This window comes from Leuresthes tenuis, unplaced genomic scaffold, assembly GCF_036924035.1.
Source record: "Leuresthes tenuis unplaced genomic scaffold, fLeuTen1.0.hap1 SCAF_14, whole genome shotgun sequence".
Taxonomy (NCBI): domain Eukaryota; kingdom Metazoa; phylum Chordata; class Actinopteri; order Atheriniformes; family Atherinopsidae; genus Leuresthes; species Leuresthes tenuis.
Window position 1 is genome coordinate 13960973 of NW_027325368.1, and position 19491 is coordinate 13980463.

A 19491-nucleotide genomic window follows, 5' to 3' on the forward strand; every position below is an offset into this window, starting at 1 on the left:
GGCGTAAGAGCTGTTTCAGCCTTGCTCTACTGTATGACATAGGATAGAGAGGTTAGAGATGTAAAGAAATATAATTGTCAATTTTACGTTCAAATGCGTGCAAAATAACGCTCACGAGTCACGAGAATAATTATGCGGGTTGACTTAAGAATTACTTTAAACATATTTCTTTACAGTGTGTATACCCTAAGTGATTTCAAAGCCTCAGAAGTGCCTCAATCTTCTTGAAATCATGCATGGTTGAACATTTGAAATGAGCTCGCACATCACCCCCAGGCAATGATTCAGACTTGATTGAGGCAAGGCAAGCTGCAAGTGCTTATTTATACAACTACGTCATTTGGAGATTGTCCAAAGGCAGGAAAGGGCTGAAAAGATTGCAAAGGAGAAGCTAGGATGGGAGAATTTCATGAACCACGTTGCATTATTTTAATAAGTTGATTTTGGCCTAATCAACAAGTTGTCTGAGGCATATACGGTGTGTGTATGGCATGCATAAAAGAAGCAGATTAGACAGGTTAGATGTTGAGAGGAGAAGTAGTGGGGAAAAATCAAAAGACTCTACCAACAATCTATATAATTATCATCATCTGCCGCTTTTCCTCCCTGGCAAAGAAACACTCCATCCATTTGTAGAAATCGCCCGGGGGAACGTTACATCAAAACTAATCATAACGATTAAAATCAGCTTCCCTGCAAGAAGGAGGCGATAGGCAAGTTAGAGGCAGGGGGGTGAGGGTGTTGTAAGTGCAGAAAAAATTATTTATTTGATTTTATAAAAACATAAACTCAACAAAGACTGAGGCGCTGCTGCTGTGATCTCCTCTTTTGCTCGCAGTTTTACTCTACAGATTGGTTTAGACTGGGGCAGAGACATGAGCTAATTGTATCCTGATCTTTGCCTTGAGGGGTTTCGGAGCCCTGGAGCAAGTATTCTCTGTATTTTGCTCTGTCTACCTTTGCCAAGCTATTGCATTTCTCACTGGTGTGGGAAGAGAGGCAGATCGTGGGCCAAATCGGAGGGGAAAGGTGCACAAAAAGATACTTTATGCCCCTCTATGTTTCAGGTAAGCGAAGATTTATTTGGTTTCCTATTATTTCCGAGGTTGGATGGACTGGGACATTGGGGCGCAGCAGCTTTTACGCATGTGCCAAGCGATTCGAGCGGTACAGTTTTTTAAAAAAAAAAAATGTAACCACTTCCTGGCTATTATTCTGAGGTTACTGTGTGAATTTATACGCGTGACAACAGTATCGGACACTTTGAGAGCCGTAATCTAAACGTAACGCGGATTAGGCTGCGATCTTGTCGAGCAAACACTCCACTTATCCACCGTGTGAATTCGCTCCTGGCGCGTTTCGGCTCCGAAAACATCACAGTCTCCGTGTCGCTGCTGGTTGTGCACAACTTGCTCATAACTAACTTAAACGCGTGTTTGTCGATTCTATGATGATTTTTGGACTCGCGAAACAGTTGTGTCGCGAAACATCCCCATTTCCTGCTTGCCCCAGATCATCTAATGAAAGACGCCATTGTGGAGTAATTTTGCCGCAGGCGTATTTCTTATAATGTATGACAGAATACACACGTCAATGCAGAATTTGTGAATCATCCTTTAAGGCAAGCCGTGGCTGTGTTAAGGTAATCATATTTATGTAAAATAAGACAAAAATGGAGTGAATTCTGCCTTCTTTACTCTCTTGGCTTTCTGACCACACCGTGCGTAATCAACTCTAAGGTCCGTATGAGAAAATATACACACAGTAAGTAGTACTGAGTAATAAAATGAACTTAACTCGCCTTTAGGAGCATACATTGAACTGAATGTATATATATGTCCCTAAAGTTCGCACTTTTGATTATATTTTATAGTAATTAGGAATAATTATTGTTTGTTTGGTTACTTAAACATTTGTAACAGCACTGCAGAGAGGACCAGATAATATTAAGATCATGCTATTTTAAAAAATCGTGAAAGTTTATATCAAGAGCCAGTTGTCAACTCTATCAGTTCCAAAGACTGAATGAGTAAACTGAATGAGAGGGAGATGTTGGTTGTCAGGACTGATCACCTGATGGCGCTGCAACAAAACCATCCCATGTTACTTTATGGGGGTTTCAGCTTCTGTCTCCCAGTCAAACTGCATTAAACAAGCACACCTCTGAATTGGGAGAGGAAAAAGAAAAACAAAAAAGAAAAAAAATCCCATCACACACAAATTGGAATGCCTTGGAGCAAAACGTTATTATATTTCATGTTGTGGCTCTGCCACTCCCGTGCCCTGGGACAGTTTGGTCTGTGCCAGTGAACATGCACCACTGTCTTCAACTGCCTGTAGCAACACAGCACCAGTTGCACTTCCTTATCTGTGGTGTCATGCTGATGCACACCTGCAGAAGCTCCACAAAGAATTATTCTGAAATAGACAAGAGGCCCCAACTGAAGAAAAACTGAAGGACTGTTGCAAATGTTTCTTTTTGACAAATATCAGAGTACTATTATGACATGCAAGTCACTTAGATGTCAGATCTGAAACTTTGTATTAGTTCTATTTACACGCCTTTTCGCAGTTTTATCAAAGTTATATGTTTTAAAAGGCGATTATCCAAACTGTTTCACATTCACCTTAAGCACCAGGTTAGCATAGTCTGTGTAATCTGAATGTTTCAATCTTTTCACCCTTTCATTATATTCTTATATTTGTCATGATAGCGAGCCTGAGAAATAGTAAAAAATAGATCAATAAATACACCATCTTTTAGCAGTTGTGACTTGTGAGGCTGACATACACATCACAGACAATGTCCCTCTAGTTACTGAATGTAAGTTTTATAAATGATGTGCATTTTTAAGAACAAACAGAATGTCATTCGTCAGAGCTTAATGTCAAACATCACGCAAGAGAGAAAAGATGAAACACACATATTAATGGTACTTGAGAACATTTATTTAAATGTTAACACTTTCAGAGGCAATCTGCTATAAATGGGATTTACTTTCTATTGCAGTGACTTCCTGTCTTCTCACAGCCCATTTACAGAGTCTGAAGTGATCAGTGAGCCAGCGTTCAAAATCTCCCCAGGCCTCACTGTTATGATGCTTCACTACCTGTTATTTTGTTGCCTTTACAACAGGCAGTGACTGAAGTTAACCCAAAGTCTGAAGCCGTCTGCATATGGACATTTGAAACAAATAGCCGGAGGCAAAAGAGCAGAGACAGCCCATACAGATTATGTAAATACCAGTCTGCCTGCCTCGAACTGCATGTTAATGCTCTGATATGAAATGCTAATTGTGTGTTGTGTGATATGCGATATGCCAAAAAACAGTGAGGAGCTGCATTATGGGACAGACAGATGAAAAGTTAGTTTCTTACTTACGTTGATTCCAAAAGGCAATATGATTATTGCAAAAGACAGATCATTGCTTCCAGAGTTTATGGAGCATGCATCTATATGTCCTGGATCAAACAACTCCAGTGTTTGTTCCTTGAAGTTTAATTTTTGCATTAAAATGTCAAAAACAAAAGTCACTGAAAGAGTACTGGTGGAAAACGGCAAGAGTACTAGGAGCAGCTAACGTTGCAGTGACATGTTTTAGAATTGTTTGTGCATTCTGTGTGGGGTAAAGAAGCATGTGAAATGAGAAACTTCAACTGCACTTTTCCAGGAAAAGTGTCATCGTGGCAGATCAACAAATGCAACGTACCTGCTGATGGCTGATTAAAGAGCCAATAATGGTGCTGTTTTGACCTCCATTCTTGGGCTAAATGTGTACAAGACAAAAATGGGATGTGGATATCAGTCCAAGAAAATGTCCACATGTTTTAACTCCCAGCAACTTAGAATGATTTTGTGATATAGGAGCTCATTCCCTCAACCCCCACCTGCCACCCACCCAACCACCGGTTCCTTTTCACTCCTTCTTCTTTCTCCCCTGCAATTTTCCATAATGCCTCACAGATTTTACACTCAATCCACCTTTGCGATGACAAGGCTTTGAGGAAATCCAATTCCACCGAGCTGTTTTCAGAACTTACTCTCCACAGGCACACATTCGCTCTCACACTTGTACACACACACACATACACCACCATCTCCACAAATTAGTCAGGGAACAAATTACCTGCATTCTGAGTATGATCCCACGCACTTTGCCGGCTGCCTTACACAGGTCCCCTTTTGAAGAGCAGCCATGTGATTTCTCTCTCTTCTGCCCCGCAGGCCCCTTTGCCTTCTGCGAGGGATTCTGGAGTTGAATTTTAAAACTATGTATGGCTGCTGCCTGCGCTTATCAGCGCGTGCACAAGTGGCATGCAAATCAAACCAGGATCACACACCGTATTGGAGGCCTACACTCAAAGGCAAGCTTAATTGCTAATTGGGTATCTAGGTGTGAAACCCACACTGCCAATGAGAAGCAGGAATGTGGATGTTTTAAGGCCAGTGGTTGAACTAATTAATTTTAATCTGAATGTTATTAAAAATTGTGGATTCCCTGCATTTTCCGCCAAAAAAACAGCCCAGGAGAGTGCTGCGGAAGTAGTTTTAACTGCAGTTGGACGTGTTTTGGTCTGGTTTATATCACATCATTATGTGTTTTGTTTTTCTGCAATCCTATTGTGGTCATTGGAGATGGTGTTTTCATACTGTAGCTCTCATACTGTAGCTCTAACATATGGTGTACAACAATTGAGAAAGAGATACAAAATGTTTAAGTTTTTCTTGCTTAGGGGCAGATTGCTGTCTCTGAGGGGTGTGATCTAACTCTTGAGGTGTAGTATGACTTTGTGGACATAAATGACTCATGAGCTGTAAAAGAAAACAGTGACCTGCATGGCACATTTTGTTAAATGTGCATGTGGAAAAATGAAAAAGCAATTATTGACTGGTTTTATTGATTGAGAGGGCCAGGTGAGAATGGATGGCATGTGGTGGGTAAAATAGGGCATTTGTTGGCAGGTGGTAGAGTCGGTGGACTAGTGGGCTTTTGGGTTTGTCACTTTTTGAGCTCCGGCATTGAAGGACGGAGCGTTCATCCAGCTGAACAAAACAGCTGCTAAACAATGGGCAGCGACATGAGGGCGGGAGGTGAAACCCTGCTCCAAGGGGGCACAAGGCCAGCTGCGGATGGTCCAGATGTGCACGTTGACCCGACTCGCATAACCACACGATCCCATTTTGTCAGACAGGAGTAGTTTTATTCTGAAAATGCGACACACATACCTGCCACTGAAACAGCGACAGCCCAGAAGAGCCGCAGGCGCTACAATGCTAATGTTGTCGGGGGCTTTGACTTCTCCCAGCCACTGCAAAGAAGCTGCTCCGTGCGACTGCCACGCCGCCGCCGCTCTTCCTCCCGGTACTCGCTCTCCCGCTTTTCACGCCTCTTCGGATTTGGCAGGTGTGTTGTTAGAAAAAAAAAAAGCCGACCGCGTCCCTATCTCCTAACCTGAACGTGTGAGCTGTAATGGACGAAACGGATATCATGGACTTAACGCATCAGAAAGCGAAGAAGCGACCGCGTCCAATCAGTTCCGTGGATGAGTCCGTGCACGCTTCCCTCAAACGGCTGCCGATGCGAGCGGCGGAGTGCAGGGACCCCTCGCTGATGTTCGCTGTCAGAGGAGAGCCTGTTCCCGCAGCATCTCTTAAGCAAAATGACCATTCGGTGACTTCCTCTCCAACCACAGTTATGCCGGCGCAGGTAAAAAAAAACTAAAAAAAAAGGAAAAGAAGAGGAGAGAAGAGAATTAACTTAAGATTAGTATCGATCTTATACTTTTGCTGTTTGAGCGAAGTGACGGACGCTTCAGTTTGATTGAAAGCAGTGCACAGATTGTCCGCTTGCTGTCATTTGATATAGACTGCGCACATATTGTTTCATTTTAATGCGAGTATGTCGCGCGCACAGTCCTCTGTTGCCTTCCTACTTTCATTTTCATATTAGAGCTCTTTTACCTTTTCTCAAAAAGATGCTTGAACATTGCAGCCCTCGTTCGTTTGGATGTTAAAGATTCAATGTTTTCTCAATTTTCACTCGGTCTAAAACTTTTGGGGATAAAGTCATTTTTCCTCCGAGGCTTCAAAGATTTTCTCTGCTAATGGTGTTTGTAGGTTAACATGAGGCAGTTTCCCCAAATCCTATTATGGTGTTCAAATCAAGAGTCATTATTGCTCATTTCCAAGAGAGATTGATGCTCCAAATTAATTTGGTTTTGGAGATTATGGCCCACAGGAGTAGATGCTTGTGGATTGTGGCAACATTCAGGTCAAGGTCAGGCTGCTTTATCCTGCAGTAAAAAATGAATCTTCCTTTCTATTCCTGACTGGAGAGTATGAAGTCATTTACATATTGTTGTGTCTAATTCTGTTTCCTTTTTATTCTTAAAATATTCTCAAGAAGCCCTGCTGTTTTTATTGTTACCATCATTTTACTTGTAATTTGTTGCAGAAAACATAAGGAGTGAACACAATATTCAATCTTTCTTGTGTCATAACAACTTCTCCCTTTGTGCTCCTTCAGGATAATCGCTCCATCATGTCCAGGCCCATGATCACACGGTCACCAGTGTCTCCCCTGAGTAACCAGGGCATCCCTACATCTGCTCAGCTCACTAAGTCCAATGCCCCTGTGCACATTGATGTAGGCGGACACATGTACACCAGCAGTCTGGCCACCTTAACAAAATTTCCTGAATCTCGGTGAGTCTGGCTGATGTATTTTTAAGTGTATATTAAAAAGGAAGGTTCGGGCCATGGTTGTTTGCCTGTGACACATAAAAAAAGTCAGTAATTTTAGCCTGTTAAATTTGGATGTGTTTGGCAGAGGGGACAATTTCCTCAGAGTTTAATGTCAGCCTCTTTAATGCTTAATGTCATTATGTGACAGTCAAATGTCACAACTTTTCAGATCACACGTGTATCTAATGGATGCTCTTGGAAGAGATTGTGATGTATTTCAAAAGTGCGGTGTCAGATGTTTTTTTTTTATCTTTTTATCATTCACATATATCACAACACAGCTCCTTGTGAAGTAAACAATTTGGATAAGCTGCAAGTGAAGAATACAGAGCACAGACAAAAGCAACTTGGTTATTCTGACAGATGTCACAGCGGCAGTAAAGAGCCAAAGGGCATGGAGCCATCTGGAGGCTGGGAGGCTACACTGTCGCTCCGAGCCCAGGCCTCAGGGTGACTGGCACCCTGCCTCAGGCAACCATGCACCAGCTGGCCCTGACCTCTCCAGACCACTTCTTTCTTTCGTTTCTTTTGTTTTTTTTTTCTTTTTCGTGTACCTCCTCATCATCTAAACAAGATACAGAGCAAAATACTAAAGTTTATGTTTTTATAACGTCATGACCTCTGCTTTCAAATGTGAAAAAGTAGGGTTGGTAATCTTGCCATGTTGTCTTCCTACCTCCTTGCTACTCTACCTTTCTGCCTAACCCTCCACCCCTCCTCTCTCTGTGTAGAATTGGTCGTCTCTTTGATGGCACAGAGCCTATAGTCCTGGACAGCCTGAAGCAGCACTACTTCATTGACAGGGATGGACACATGTTCCGCTACATCCTCAACTTCCTCAGGACGTCCAAGCTACTCATTCCAGACGACTTCAAAGTGAGTGGATGTCCATCCGAGAAACTGTAAAGTACCATCAGCCAGTCAGCAGTCCTGCATCTTAGCACACACAATGAATGCTAAGGCCATGGAATGCCTTTGGTCACTGATCCTCCTTGAGTTTCTGAGAAAGGTTGCCATGCTGGCGACAAAACATCAAGGCTCTACCAAACAAAGCGCAGTCATAATGAGTTTCCACATCGAGAGATGTAATTTGCTCCCCTCCAGCGATTAGTTCCCAGATATTCTTTTCAGATACATGATGAAACCAATAAGCTTTCATGGAGGCTAATAAGTATACTGGCATCAGTGGCTGCATGAATACTATTTCTGCAGCGCTGTGTGTTCTTGTGCCAAGTGTCCATCCATGGTGACTCACTGTATGTGACACATTAGCATTCCCTCTTTTTACTTGTATGTGTCATTCAGTCTGTAATTACTTAACTTGCCCTGGGAGAAAACAAATAACCACATTATCTGATGGACCGTCCACTGAACGACTCAATCAGTGGAAAGTATGCCAGTTAAAATAAGCAAAGAGTCAAGTTCAGGCCAAGGCCATTTTCACATTGGTAGATTTTGAGAGAAGCATGAGAAAACTTGAGTTGGTCACAGTTTAAGTCCTACTGTCCTGCGGGAAAAAGATTTGCAGCTCTGCTACATTTCATGCTACTTCTCCCCGACTTTGGATCTTTTGTAATTTTTGCTGATTGACCCTTTTCACAAGGGTTTGTGGCTTGTTCATGTAGGACAATGCCTTTTAAACATTCTACTTTCTTTGTTCTCGCTCAAATTAGACATTATGAATTTTAAGCAGCTTTGCTCCAAGCTCCAAGTTTTGCTATGTTGATGCATTGTTTTTTGTATTTAGGTCTGTGCTGTCCAGTTCAGTTCAGTTTTACAGTGTCATACAGTATATCATAAAATGTTTTGCTAAAATAAGGATCTGGAGAGAGTAACTACTCAGAAATCATATTTGAATATCAACATATTAATCAAAATGACCATCTCATTAAGCAACACAGTTCAAATTTGATACAGATATGCCAAGATTGAAAAAATGTATATTACAAAGGAAGACAACCACAAGTTTCTTGTCCCTGGATTCTAAACACCTTCTGAACTGTTTTCCTCAGGAGTACAGCCTGCTGTATGAGGAGGCTCGATACTTTCAGCTGCAGCCTATGCTTGCTGAGCTGGAGCGCTGGCGCCAGGACCAGGAGTTGAGTCGGGTGTCCCGCCCTTGTGAGTGCCTGGTTGTGCGTGTTGCTCCTGACCTGGGCGAGAGGATCACACTTAGCGGTGACAAGGCCCTCATTGAAGACGTGTTTCCAGAGATCGGCGATGTCATGTGCAATTCTGTGAACGCCGGCTGGAACCATGATTCCACGCATGTCATCCGCTTCCCGCTGAATGGCTACTGCCACCTCAACTCTGTCCAGGTAAGAATGTGTCTGATTATTAGCATTTTAGTCCGCACTCATCACTAAATACAAACTCTCAAAGTTAGAGAGAAAGATATTTTTGTGTATGTATGTATGTTTCGTTTTTTTTTTACCTTAAATGTATGTCCAAAGAAATTGACTTTGGTAATGATCTGTTCATTCAGCTGCTTTTCATCAGAACTTATGGTTTCGGCTTAAAAAAAATCTATGCTTGTGTCTGATTGCAGACTTTTTTTTTTTTAATTAACCAAATCACAAGAAAACCCTTGCAGAAAAATGGGTTCTTTGATGAGTTCTTCAAAGCATCAATTTAGCAAGTCATCATGCACAAGTCTAGCTCAATCTTTACTTCTCAGTGATCTGACTGGAATAATAATCTTGACTTTGGCTCCAGAACTGGTGGATGGTCAGCTTCAGTAGCTTGTTGCAACACTGTTCTTTTTTTTTCATGTCAACCTGATTATGAAAAGCGATGATGAACCGGTTAATGGTAGATGAATGCAATGACTGCCGCGCTCCAAACAATGGTGGAGATAAATGAGGAAACTCACTGACAGCAGTGGAAAGGAGCAATTCAGGATTTGGCAGAAACAAACAGACACTGATGTGACTAATGTTCCCAAGGCTAGTTTATTGCTTCTGTTTGGGACGTTGCAGATGTCTTTTGCAAATATAGATACAAGTCTACACATATCAGCAGCACATTCCAAACAAGAGGAAAATGCTGCATTTGAGAAGAAGTAAAAAAAAGAAAAAAACTTACATGGTTACTGCTTAATTCATGATAAAGGTATAGATGAAAGCAAACCTTCTCATGCAGCCTCATCTATAGGAAAGGCTATGCACAAGCTCATAGAATATGAGTTATATACATAACTACGTACATAACTACACTGTTTTTCCAGCTCTTGTATGGTTGACATGTTTGCCGTGCAAACGGTCTGAATGGGCACCGGTGGACTTGAGCAGATGATGATATTTTCATCACTCAGACATGAAAGGAACCTTACATACACACAAACACTGAAAGTGTGAATTGTCCTTTTAAGGATAATTTAATTAAGGTTCAATTTAGGATGAAATCAAGCCTTTTAGTGGCTTCTATTCTCCAATTTCTGTGTCTGCTTATAACGCCCAAAAAGCAAAATGGTAAGACCCTGATTTTTTTTAAAGGATAGTCAGAGTTCTGATACCAGTGACTATGTTAACAGATACCAGACATGATATTAAAAAGTCTAGTTCTGTTTTATAGATTTATATTTCTAAATCAAAGATGTCTCATAAAGACTTCAGAAGTATTAGGGGCAGTCATTAACTCCAGATTAACAAAATTATGAGTTTGTAGTCTAATGATTTTTATCCAAAGACCTTTATCTATATCCATTTTTACACCAGTTAAAAAAACTTGCTAACACCACCCAAAATCTGGCTTATGAGTGCAACTGGAAAGTGGAATTTAGAAATTACTCTGCAGTAGGCATGGGATTTCATCAGCTATTGCTCTGGTCGGCATCAGTGGGAACACAAGACCCGGGTCGACATGCTAATTTTCAGTGAGAATGCTGCAGTGAAGGCAACAAAAATGGGCTTACATTGTTTTTAAAGAAACACGCATATCCAAGCTGTAATGTCTCACATGGAGACTCTGACAGTAACAACTCACAGGAAAACAGATATGAGGTTTATCTTCCACAGCTCAGTCAAAAGTAGTAGACTAGCCTGATTATCTCAGAGTTATGATTATCTAAAACACAGCATGCAGAATACTGTGTAATTCCACCCCTACGTGTTGTATTAGTGACATGCCTGTCCTTTTGGGGGGTAGAGGTATACTGGGCTGGTAAGTTTTAGACCAAAAAGCACTGATGATAAAGTCTCTACTACATGCAATGGGAAAGGCTTGATCTGACTTTACCTGCATATTAAACAATAAGATATAGAAGGAAAAATGTTTAAATAAGCTGTTTTGTTTTTTAGCGATTTAAGTTCATTCACAGAACTAAGGGTCAGTGTACACTTGATATCTGTTATTATTATACTGTGCTAAAACCAATAAATATAATACTTTGATGGGTTTATTGCTTTTAAAGCTTTCAAATAAAAATACATGTATTGCACTAATAAAGATTCTCCCATTTTCAAACTCCACTGTTAGAATCAGCATGCATTTGGCAATACTCCTTTTTTGTGATGATATATTGAGATTCCACTAATTCATTGATGGTAATATCCTCAGATATACATCAATAACTTATGAAGAGAAAGCATATTTAAAAAGTTTTCACAATGATTTGGACTGTGTTTCCATCTGAGGAAGTCAGATCTCTACCTCCTTCCCAAAAACACACAAACAAAACCCATCTCCTAAGTGTGTGAGTTGTGGAGAGCAAGCAAGAGACTGAGCATGCTCCCTGGCAGGTTGTCCCCGGGCAGGGCCCATAATCCTGTTTGGTTATTAAAGCACGCCGGCGGTGAATGCTGTATCTGCGGCTAATGGAGGTGGGGGAGGTGGGGGTGTGTTGGGGAGGGGGGTCTGAGAGAAGGAACGGGAGCAGAGAGAGCTGCCAGCAGTCGGGGACCTTTGTAGTTTTGGCGGAGGCTTGGGCCTGGGGGAGAACTGAGGAGAGGGGGAGTTTGCTGAGCAGCCCATACTGAGCCAAGTGGCAGAGAGAAAGCCTCACTGCTCCCTGGGGCCTCTTCGATGGAATGTGATCCTACAGCTCCCCCCCGGACACGTCTGTAGATGTCTGCAAGGCTGTAAGATCAGGAACAGCCACACACTCGTGCACACATAGACAAACAGACTTATGCACCAAAAACAATGAAAGTGAGGCATGAGGCAATATGAGAGGCCCTTGGTTTTGTGAAAGTCTCATCCAAATTCCCGTCACAGGCCGTATGTTGCTGCAGCTTAAACCTAAAGCTGTTTCCAGTGCTGGACTTAGCACTAACACAGGAGCATAGAATTGGAGTGTTTTGTACAACTCCATGTTTACCAGTGGCAAACAAAAGGTTCGATTTTGCAATCAAGTTTTAGCATTTCAAACTGACATGTATCAGTGGGTATGCACTGCTTGTCACTAGATAATAAAATGGGATGCTAATGGTGCCTTTTCCCTGTATATGTAAAGTTTTGATTGCCTCTAACCGATCCTTTTGTTTATGTCTCATTTTCAGGTTCTAGAGCGTCTCCAGCAACGTGGATTTGAGATTGTTGGCTCTTGCGGTGGAGGTGTGGACTCATCCCAATTCAGCGAGTACGTCCTGAGGAGGGAACTGAGGAGGACAAGTCAGCGGGTGCCCAATTCAAACAGGATAAAGCAGGAGCAGCTGGACTAGAAACCTCCGGAGCAGTAGGAAGACCTAGACTTTTCTGTTGCAGCCAGATGCTGCAGAGCTCTGTGGACTCTATTTTTCTTTACTTCCTTGTTGATGTTTCCGTTTTCTTAAACTTGAGAATAAAAATGAAGTGCAACAGGAGATTTTTGCCATAAGAAGATACAAGACATTTGATAAGTTTGAGATTGCAAGGACATTTGTGATTGTCTAGCCCCATAAACCAATTTAAAAAGGATTTATATATGCTGGATCCCCAAGCAAAGTTTGTTTTAAAACTTGGAGCCTACATTAGGTTGAATATGATTTGTAATTTACCCATTTAAGTTAAAAGTATTTTATTGCTGATGTAGTGTATTGCATAGCTTGTAATCGGTGACTTGATTTAATTGGCCTATTTGCTCATTTCTTTTTCACTCCTTGTTTCAAAAAGGTCATTTATGTGTTGCTAAAGTACAGAATGTCTCAGTTGTAATAAACAGTTAGTTTCAACGATAGCTTCTTTTTTCTTCACAGTTAATATGATGTTCAATATTGTGATCCGAATGAAGTGGTTTTATGTTAATTGAGGTTATTTTAATGGTTTATGCCATAAAATGGAAATTACAGTAGTATTAACAAAATTTAACATCAAAGACCATATATACACAGTAAAAAAAATGATAATTTTGTAAACTATCATGTCGTATCATTTGCCTCACTGGGGTGTATGAACTGAAAACCCCATGTGCTACCTTGGGACTTAGGTAATTGGGTCATAATCTTCCTCTGAGTCATGACTTGTAAATTTTCATTGTATATGTGTTTGTGTTTTTTACATTGAATCTTTTCAAAGCAAATTTGTTGCCTCAGACATGACTGAACAGATTAAAAGCTTATTGTACTCAACATACCAAGATTTCTTTTATTTGTAGCACATACTGACATGAAGTTGCGTATAAAGTATTTCTAAGATTACTGATACACCTACGCTCCCTAGATTTAAGAGGAATGTAGCAAAAAATGTGAAATAAATCTCAGCTAAAGTGGTCATGTTGTCTGTTTGCTCTTTTTTTCCCTCCTGGGATTTCTTTGACATGTCTGTAGTGTTGCTTTTTGAAACACAGTGTATAGTTTAATAACTCCATCCCTTCGAATTTACTTCATTAGCTGTGTTTGAGCACTCCTCCAACAGAGAGGTGAATCAAGCTACCCAGGCCATATTGTACCTTGGAGGATTTATGCTGGTGCATCAGTGACTACACAGGGCACTCTTTACTTACTCATATTGAATAGACTCGACTTCTCCACGCAAGTCCTGTCAGTTGTGTTTCCACATACTCCTGCAGGGCCTAGATCCAAAGTGAAACCCCACACTGAGCCCTGTCGTCTTGTCTCCATCGCTTTTGGCAGAATCTCCACTTTCTTTGGCTATCTGCAGTTTATGCTATACGTCTCTCTTTTGGGCCTCTTTGCCCCAGATTCCCTTTAGAGCCAACTGCTATAGACCAGAGGTGCAACTGTGACATGTACACAGCAATTCTTTGTTCTCAGAGAAAAAAGAATAAACTCCTTGGGCAGTTAAGCATTTGTGACACAGTTTGTTATTACCATCTTATTTAATTGGGACTGTTGAAAGCAATTTGTTTACCGTTGGAGGATCATTCTTAACAAAGTATATCAAATGAATGAAATACATATTGTTAAATCAGTATCCATTTTTCTTTAAAAAAAGGTCACAACACTGGTTATTTCAAGAGAGTATTTTTTTTCTTTCTCTCATTGGCTAGAGTTGAAATTGAATACTTTTTTAAAAATCTTTGTCCCATCTATACAAACAAAATACATTTACAGCTGGCAAAATCTTTGAGCAAAATAACTAAACCCTGTTGTTTTTACACAGGGTATATAAAAAGTTAACTAGACCATAATCCCTATAATACACTTCAGTACATGTATTTTTACAGTGAAATGATTGGTATGCAGTGGGCAGTGTCTTAGTAGCAAATCAGGTTTGTTAGCTTAGTGGAAATTGGACAGACATAAAATGAGTCCATTCATCTTCAAAATCTGTTTAACTTTTTTCATTAGACAAATAGCAGCTCTGTGTTTTCCCATAACTTCCTCCAGCTCTTCATGATGGACAAGCAATCACTCATATTGGGAAACCCTAAACCTCAAAGGGATGTGTCCTCATCAGGTGCCTGAACTACCTCTAAAGGCTCTCCCAGTATGAGGAAACAGCAAGTCTACCTAAAGCTCATTCTGGAGGTCGTAACGTCTCACTCGATCTCAAAGAGTAAGCCTGGTTATCTTTTCAGAAAACTCAGTAGCTGCCTTCAGTCATCACCCTAAGGCCCAACCTGAGGAGAAGTCTACATGGTCTGGAGCAGGGTCCTGGTGGAATGCTTGTCATGGACATGTCATATTTCCATAATAGCGCTTTATAAATAATTGTTATCAAAATAAATTACAGATATAGTATAGTATAACTGTATTAGCATCCCACAACAAAATGTTGCTAAGTTTAGTTTCAGAGAGAGAATTGACCTATATTTTGTTTTAAATTCTGTGGTAGGATATTTTACACTTTTTGTGCATGTTGTTTAGGTTTGTAACCTGTGGGGCAGCTTGAGCATAATGAGACCTTTTCCAGCCCAGTCTCCTCTCCACTTCCTGGATTCATACAAACTTGAAAAGGAATTAGAGATATTCTCCTCTTAGGACACAGTCTGCTGGAGTAAAGATGAATAGTATTAAGAGACTGACTTCCAGTCCTTTAGAGGACAAGCGTTTGGAGGAGAATAAAGCAATCTGAGATCCTCCTCTTTTCAGTAATGTTTCTGTGATCAAGAATTTTTCTCTGGTGATTATTTCCATTCATCAAAAGGCAGAGTAGGGCCTAAAGAAAGTGGCTATGGCCATCTTTCCCACACTCCTAAGGCTCTGCTTACTCACCACTGGTGAAGGTCAGAGGATGGACTCATTCACCTCATCTTCAGATCATCAACCCTCACCGATCTCAGTTCTACAGGCCAATACAAGTAGTGGCTACTGTTTCTAATATATATGATGAGAGCACACGCGTATCAGATGCTGTGCTGTAAACTGGATTTAGTCTAACTTTATTTGGAGTCGTCTTTCTTGCTCTGTGTTGATCTGTAGGTAATATTTTGTACTGTAGTTGCCTCCTACCTTTATTGAAAAAGCCTCTTGGCTATTTCATGCCAGCAAGATAATTATAAATGTAACCTATGGCAAAAAAGCAAAAACATAACTCCCACATTTCTCCCTTGCCATTTCTCACTCTTTCTCTTTTCTCTTTCTTTCTCTTCTCCCTCCTTCTCCCACCCTCAGCCTCAGGAGCTGATTTCAAATTTTCAAAGGTATCTCATAGTGAGCCTGTGAGATTGAAGGCTCATAAATACCATTATTATAATGGTCGCATATTTCTACCCATTATTTCTACTGGAAAAATTAGCTAATTTGTGTGATGAATGCTATCACAGAAGCCTTAAATGTCCCTGGATGGACAATGGCTTTCAGAACAATATCTCAAGTGATCACTCATTTGTAAAATAATATGTCAGGGGTGGCTTTGCTTGAGTCAAAGAAAGTCAAGCCCAAAAGGAGCATGTCTAAATACAAAAAACACACCTTAATATGTGCCCATTCTTGTGTTTGAACTTCCTTAAGGTAGCCGGCTTTACTATAACACATAGTCTTTGTGCCCAAGTTGTCCATTTGTAAATTCTAATCCATCAAATACACCAAAAAAGAGTTATAAATTAACAACGCAACAATGGAGTGACTAAAGCCAATCTTCTCTTCACAAGAACACACGGTCTCTAACACAATTTTAGCTAATTCTCAAAGGCACTTTTAACTATTTTGAAACTAAAAAAAGCAGTCCTGCAATTTGGTATCCTCCTCCACAACTGTATTGTTGAGGAAACACAGGCAAGATAAAGGCATGATACCATGAATTCACCTTGAGTGTCATGGCAAATAACCAATGGAAATAGTGTGTTCTTGGCTTTGTTGCCAAGAGTCACATTTTAAGATCTTTAGTTAAAGAATGGTTAAAATAATCACACTAAAACTGATCTTTAAGTGGACACGAATGAATAGATTTATGCCCACTTTTGTGTAAATCCAAAATTCATGGCAAACATTGCAATTTCTGCCAACATATTTCACAAGAAAACAAAGTTCTTAATATGCTTGTGGACCTATAAGAAAGAAAAAAAATCAGGGAATCAACTATGTCAATTTCATCTTCTTGGGACCATGAATGTTTACAAGAGATTACAACCAAAGAGGTGACAAATATAGATGCCAGAACCATTTAAATAAATTTAAATTCCATCATGACAAAATTAAGGTTCCTCACAAATTCTTTTGAGACATAAAGCTTCTTAAGCACCATAACAGGTGCCGTAACACCATTACTGTTTGTACTCTATGTGAGCACATTTACGTAACACTAGAAAAAAACAAATAGCTTTGTCAGTTGGACCAAAAACTCTGGCTTTTAAATTGCATGTAAATTTCTTAATCTGACCTAAATCATGCGGAATTAAAATTCTCAAAGCCGGGCTGACACACTGAGATGATCTGCATTGGGTTCAAATTCCTTCTGCATGTATACACTCAACTGGATGGGCCAAGGCACACCACACACACACTCAAACAGTCAACCCTTTTGCATAAAGTTAATGGATTGCATTTATATTGGATTATAACATGACCAGAAAAGTGCACATTCACGCACACTCATGCAGCTCTTCTTAGTCTGCAGCAGTTCTTTTTGTTTATCACTCACCCTCTGATGAATGCATCAGAGGCACTGAGGGGTTCAGCATTTTTCCCAAGGACACTTCAACATGTGGTCCTGGAAAGCCAGGGATCAATCCATGGACTTTCTGATTGGCAGACGACTGTTCTTCCTCTGAAGCTACAGCTGCACCAAAGTCATTAAAGTACACTTTGCTGTCTTCTGAAAAACAGTAAATGCCAAATTCCTAAAAAAGCTAATCACATTAATTTATTATTCTCTCTCTTTAGTCAGACTGCCAAACATGTCAGATGCTGTGACTGAAAATCAGCCTGTGAACACTATGTGTCAACTCACAGCTGCTTAAAAGATTTCCAGGCGGTTCTAATATAATCCTGATTTTATAACAGTAGTGTCATCTAACAAAATCACAGTTCAAGTCAGTTAAAGATGATGTATGGCTAGATATTTTAGCTATACTTATATGTACTCCCACAGAGAATGTCAGGAATATTTTCATATAAAGTCTACAGCAACGCAGCTTCAGATGTGCTTCAGTCAAATATTCAATTCCACTTTTGTGCATGTATACTGGGACAAGGACAGTGGTCCAATTAAATGGGCAGGTCAAACTCTAACTGTAGCTCGAATCAACTGTGCAAATACAGGGTGACCGTTCAATTCACATGGGAATTTACTGTACAATTTGTGAAGTGCATCTTATTAAATCAAAGAGAAATGAGAAACTGTAACTTGACTTTCTTCTGTATGGGTTAAAAACAAATCTTTACTCTTCATTTTGAATAATCAGAGAAAAGTGTGTATGTCTGTGAACTTTCCGTTGTTGACGATACTTTCAACACCAATCAGAAAACTTCCTCTGCTTATCATGCTGCAATATGTGTCAGTGCTCCAAGTGGGGAATTTAAGGTAGTTTTCCATTGTTTATTTATCAGTCAGGCCTTGAATTATTGCGTGCTTGCAGTGAAGAATTTTAGACTGGACTATGGCTGCTGCGGGCCCATTGGCATACACTGTACATTGAGAGGGGATCATTTATATTCTACTCCAGAGGTAACAGAAGAACATGAGATTGGGAAACAGCTCAAACACCACTTTGCTTGTGATGCTTAAGGCAGAGAGAAGTTAAGCTGTGTGTGCATGTGTGTCTTTTCAAAGCACATTTAAGCAGGTACTGATTTTCTCTCCTACTTTGTTCTGTTTGTCCAAAAACCTCATATACATACCGTGTGCCATTTTGAGTTAGATGTTCATCATCACACTTTTTACATAATGCTGAATGGCTCAGTGGTGGTGTGATGGAATGCTGTCATTGGTGAAATTTTCAGCAGAAATTAAATCGGACCAGTGAAGCTTCATGTAAAATGCTGAAGGTGCCATATCCTAACCTGTATTGAAAAAAAAGCCTGTGGGGCATTTTCAGCAGCTGAGAAAATTACAAATGTATTCTTTAGCAAAACATCAGCAAACTTGCTCTCTCCCTTACACTTTCCTTTTTTCCTTCCCCTTCTTCTGTCCTTCCCTCCTTCAGCTGAGAATTAATAAGGGATACCTAGCCTTGATTAAAAGGTCTCAACTACACTGTGCTGCTCACCAGTCGCAAGCCTTTCACATGGGTAGACCTGCATGTAAGGAGTGCTCTAATGATTCTGGAGCTTGCCATTCGAGGGCCACCCATCCATCATAGTGGTAAGGCCAGCGGCTTTATTATAATACAGAGGACAGACATGCTCCGAGGCTATGTGGGACACAATAGAGGTCTTTCAACAGACCTATAAATACATGATCTGTCAGAGTTGCTGTCCTAAGGGCGCTCTCAGCCTGGCTCTAGCCCTCCGGTCGGCCATCACTTATGCTAAGATATGCGCCAGCCCTGGGGCTAAGGCTAAGGCTCAGTTCATTTCAGCCCCTCATCAACCACCACATTCTACCTCCAGCCATGAGAATAAATAAGAACTAGATGAAAAAAGTGATTCATTATGATGGAGAGCAAAACCTTAACAAAACAAACAAATTGAGGGAGTGAAAATAAACAGTGATGGCCAACTATTGACTCTTTGGCAGCAGTCTCTGAAAGCTGTTGCTTAAATAATACGAAAGGATTTTGATCCAACTGTACTCTCCAGTATGAGGAAACATTTGACCATATGGATTACATGTGAAGATTTTGCTTCTGTGTTATGCCACAGCTTTGCACAAATATACTAAAGATTTGAGGTAACACATTAAAATGAAATGCCCCTTAGAAGTGGCTCACATGTCTCCCATCGGTTCTTCCTCCAGTATCATATTTTGTGAGTGTATTTTGAGTC

General features: G+C 40.5%; 1 protein-coding gene across 3 annotated transcripts; it reads left to right on the forward strand.

Moving 5' to 3' along the window:
* The first annotated feature begins 664 nt into the window (after positions 1 to 664).
* Positions 665 to 13432, forward strand: kctd1 (potassium channel tetramerization domain containing 1). Of its 3 annotated transcripts, none has more exons than XM_072363765.1 (5): positions 665 to 1067; positions 6528 to 6706; positions 7477 to 7621; positions 8758 to 9063; positions 12244 to 13432. In XM_072363765.1, the coding sequence occupies exons 1-5, from the start codon at positions 1059 to 1061 to the stop codon at positions 12403 to 12405; spliced, it is 801 nt and encodes a 266-aa protein (XP_072219866.1). In that variant the 5' UTR covers positions 665 to 1058; the 3' UTR covers positions 12406 to 13432. The 3 variants fall into 3 exon arrangements, with proteins under 3 accessions (XP_072219866.1, XP_072219867.1, XP_072219865.1); XM_072363766.1 differs by lacking the exon at positions 665 to 1067 and adding an exon at positions 1751 to 1764; XM_072363764.1 differs by lacking the exon at positions 665 to 1067 and adding an exon at positions 4421 to 5708.
* Positions 13433 to 19491: the final 6059 nt, after the last annotated feature.

Excerpts from the sequence above, each read along its gene's own strand:
- kctd1 (XM_072363764.1), top strand. The coding sequence starts at position 5,472 with ATGGACGAAACGGATATCATGGACTTAACGCATCAGAAAGCGAAGAAG. Across the intron at positions 5,709-6,527 it reads CCACAGTTATGCCGGCGCAG|GATAATCGCTCCATCATGTC; the intron begins GTAAAAAAAAAC and ends GTGCTCCTTCAG. Across the intron at positions 6,707-7,476 it reads ACAAAATTTCCTGAATCTCG|AATTGGTCGTCTCTTTGATG; the intron begins GTGAGTCTGGCT and ends CTCTCTGTGTAG.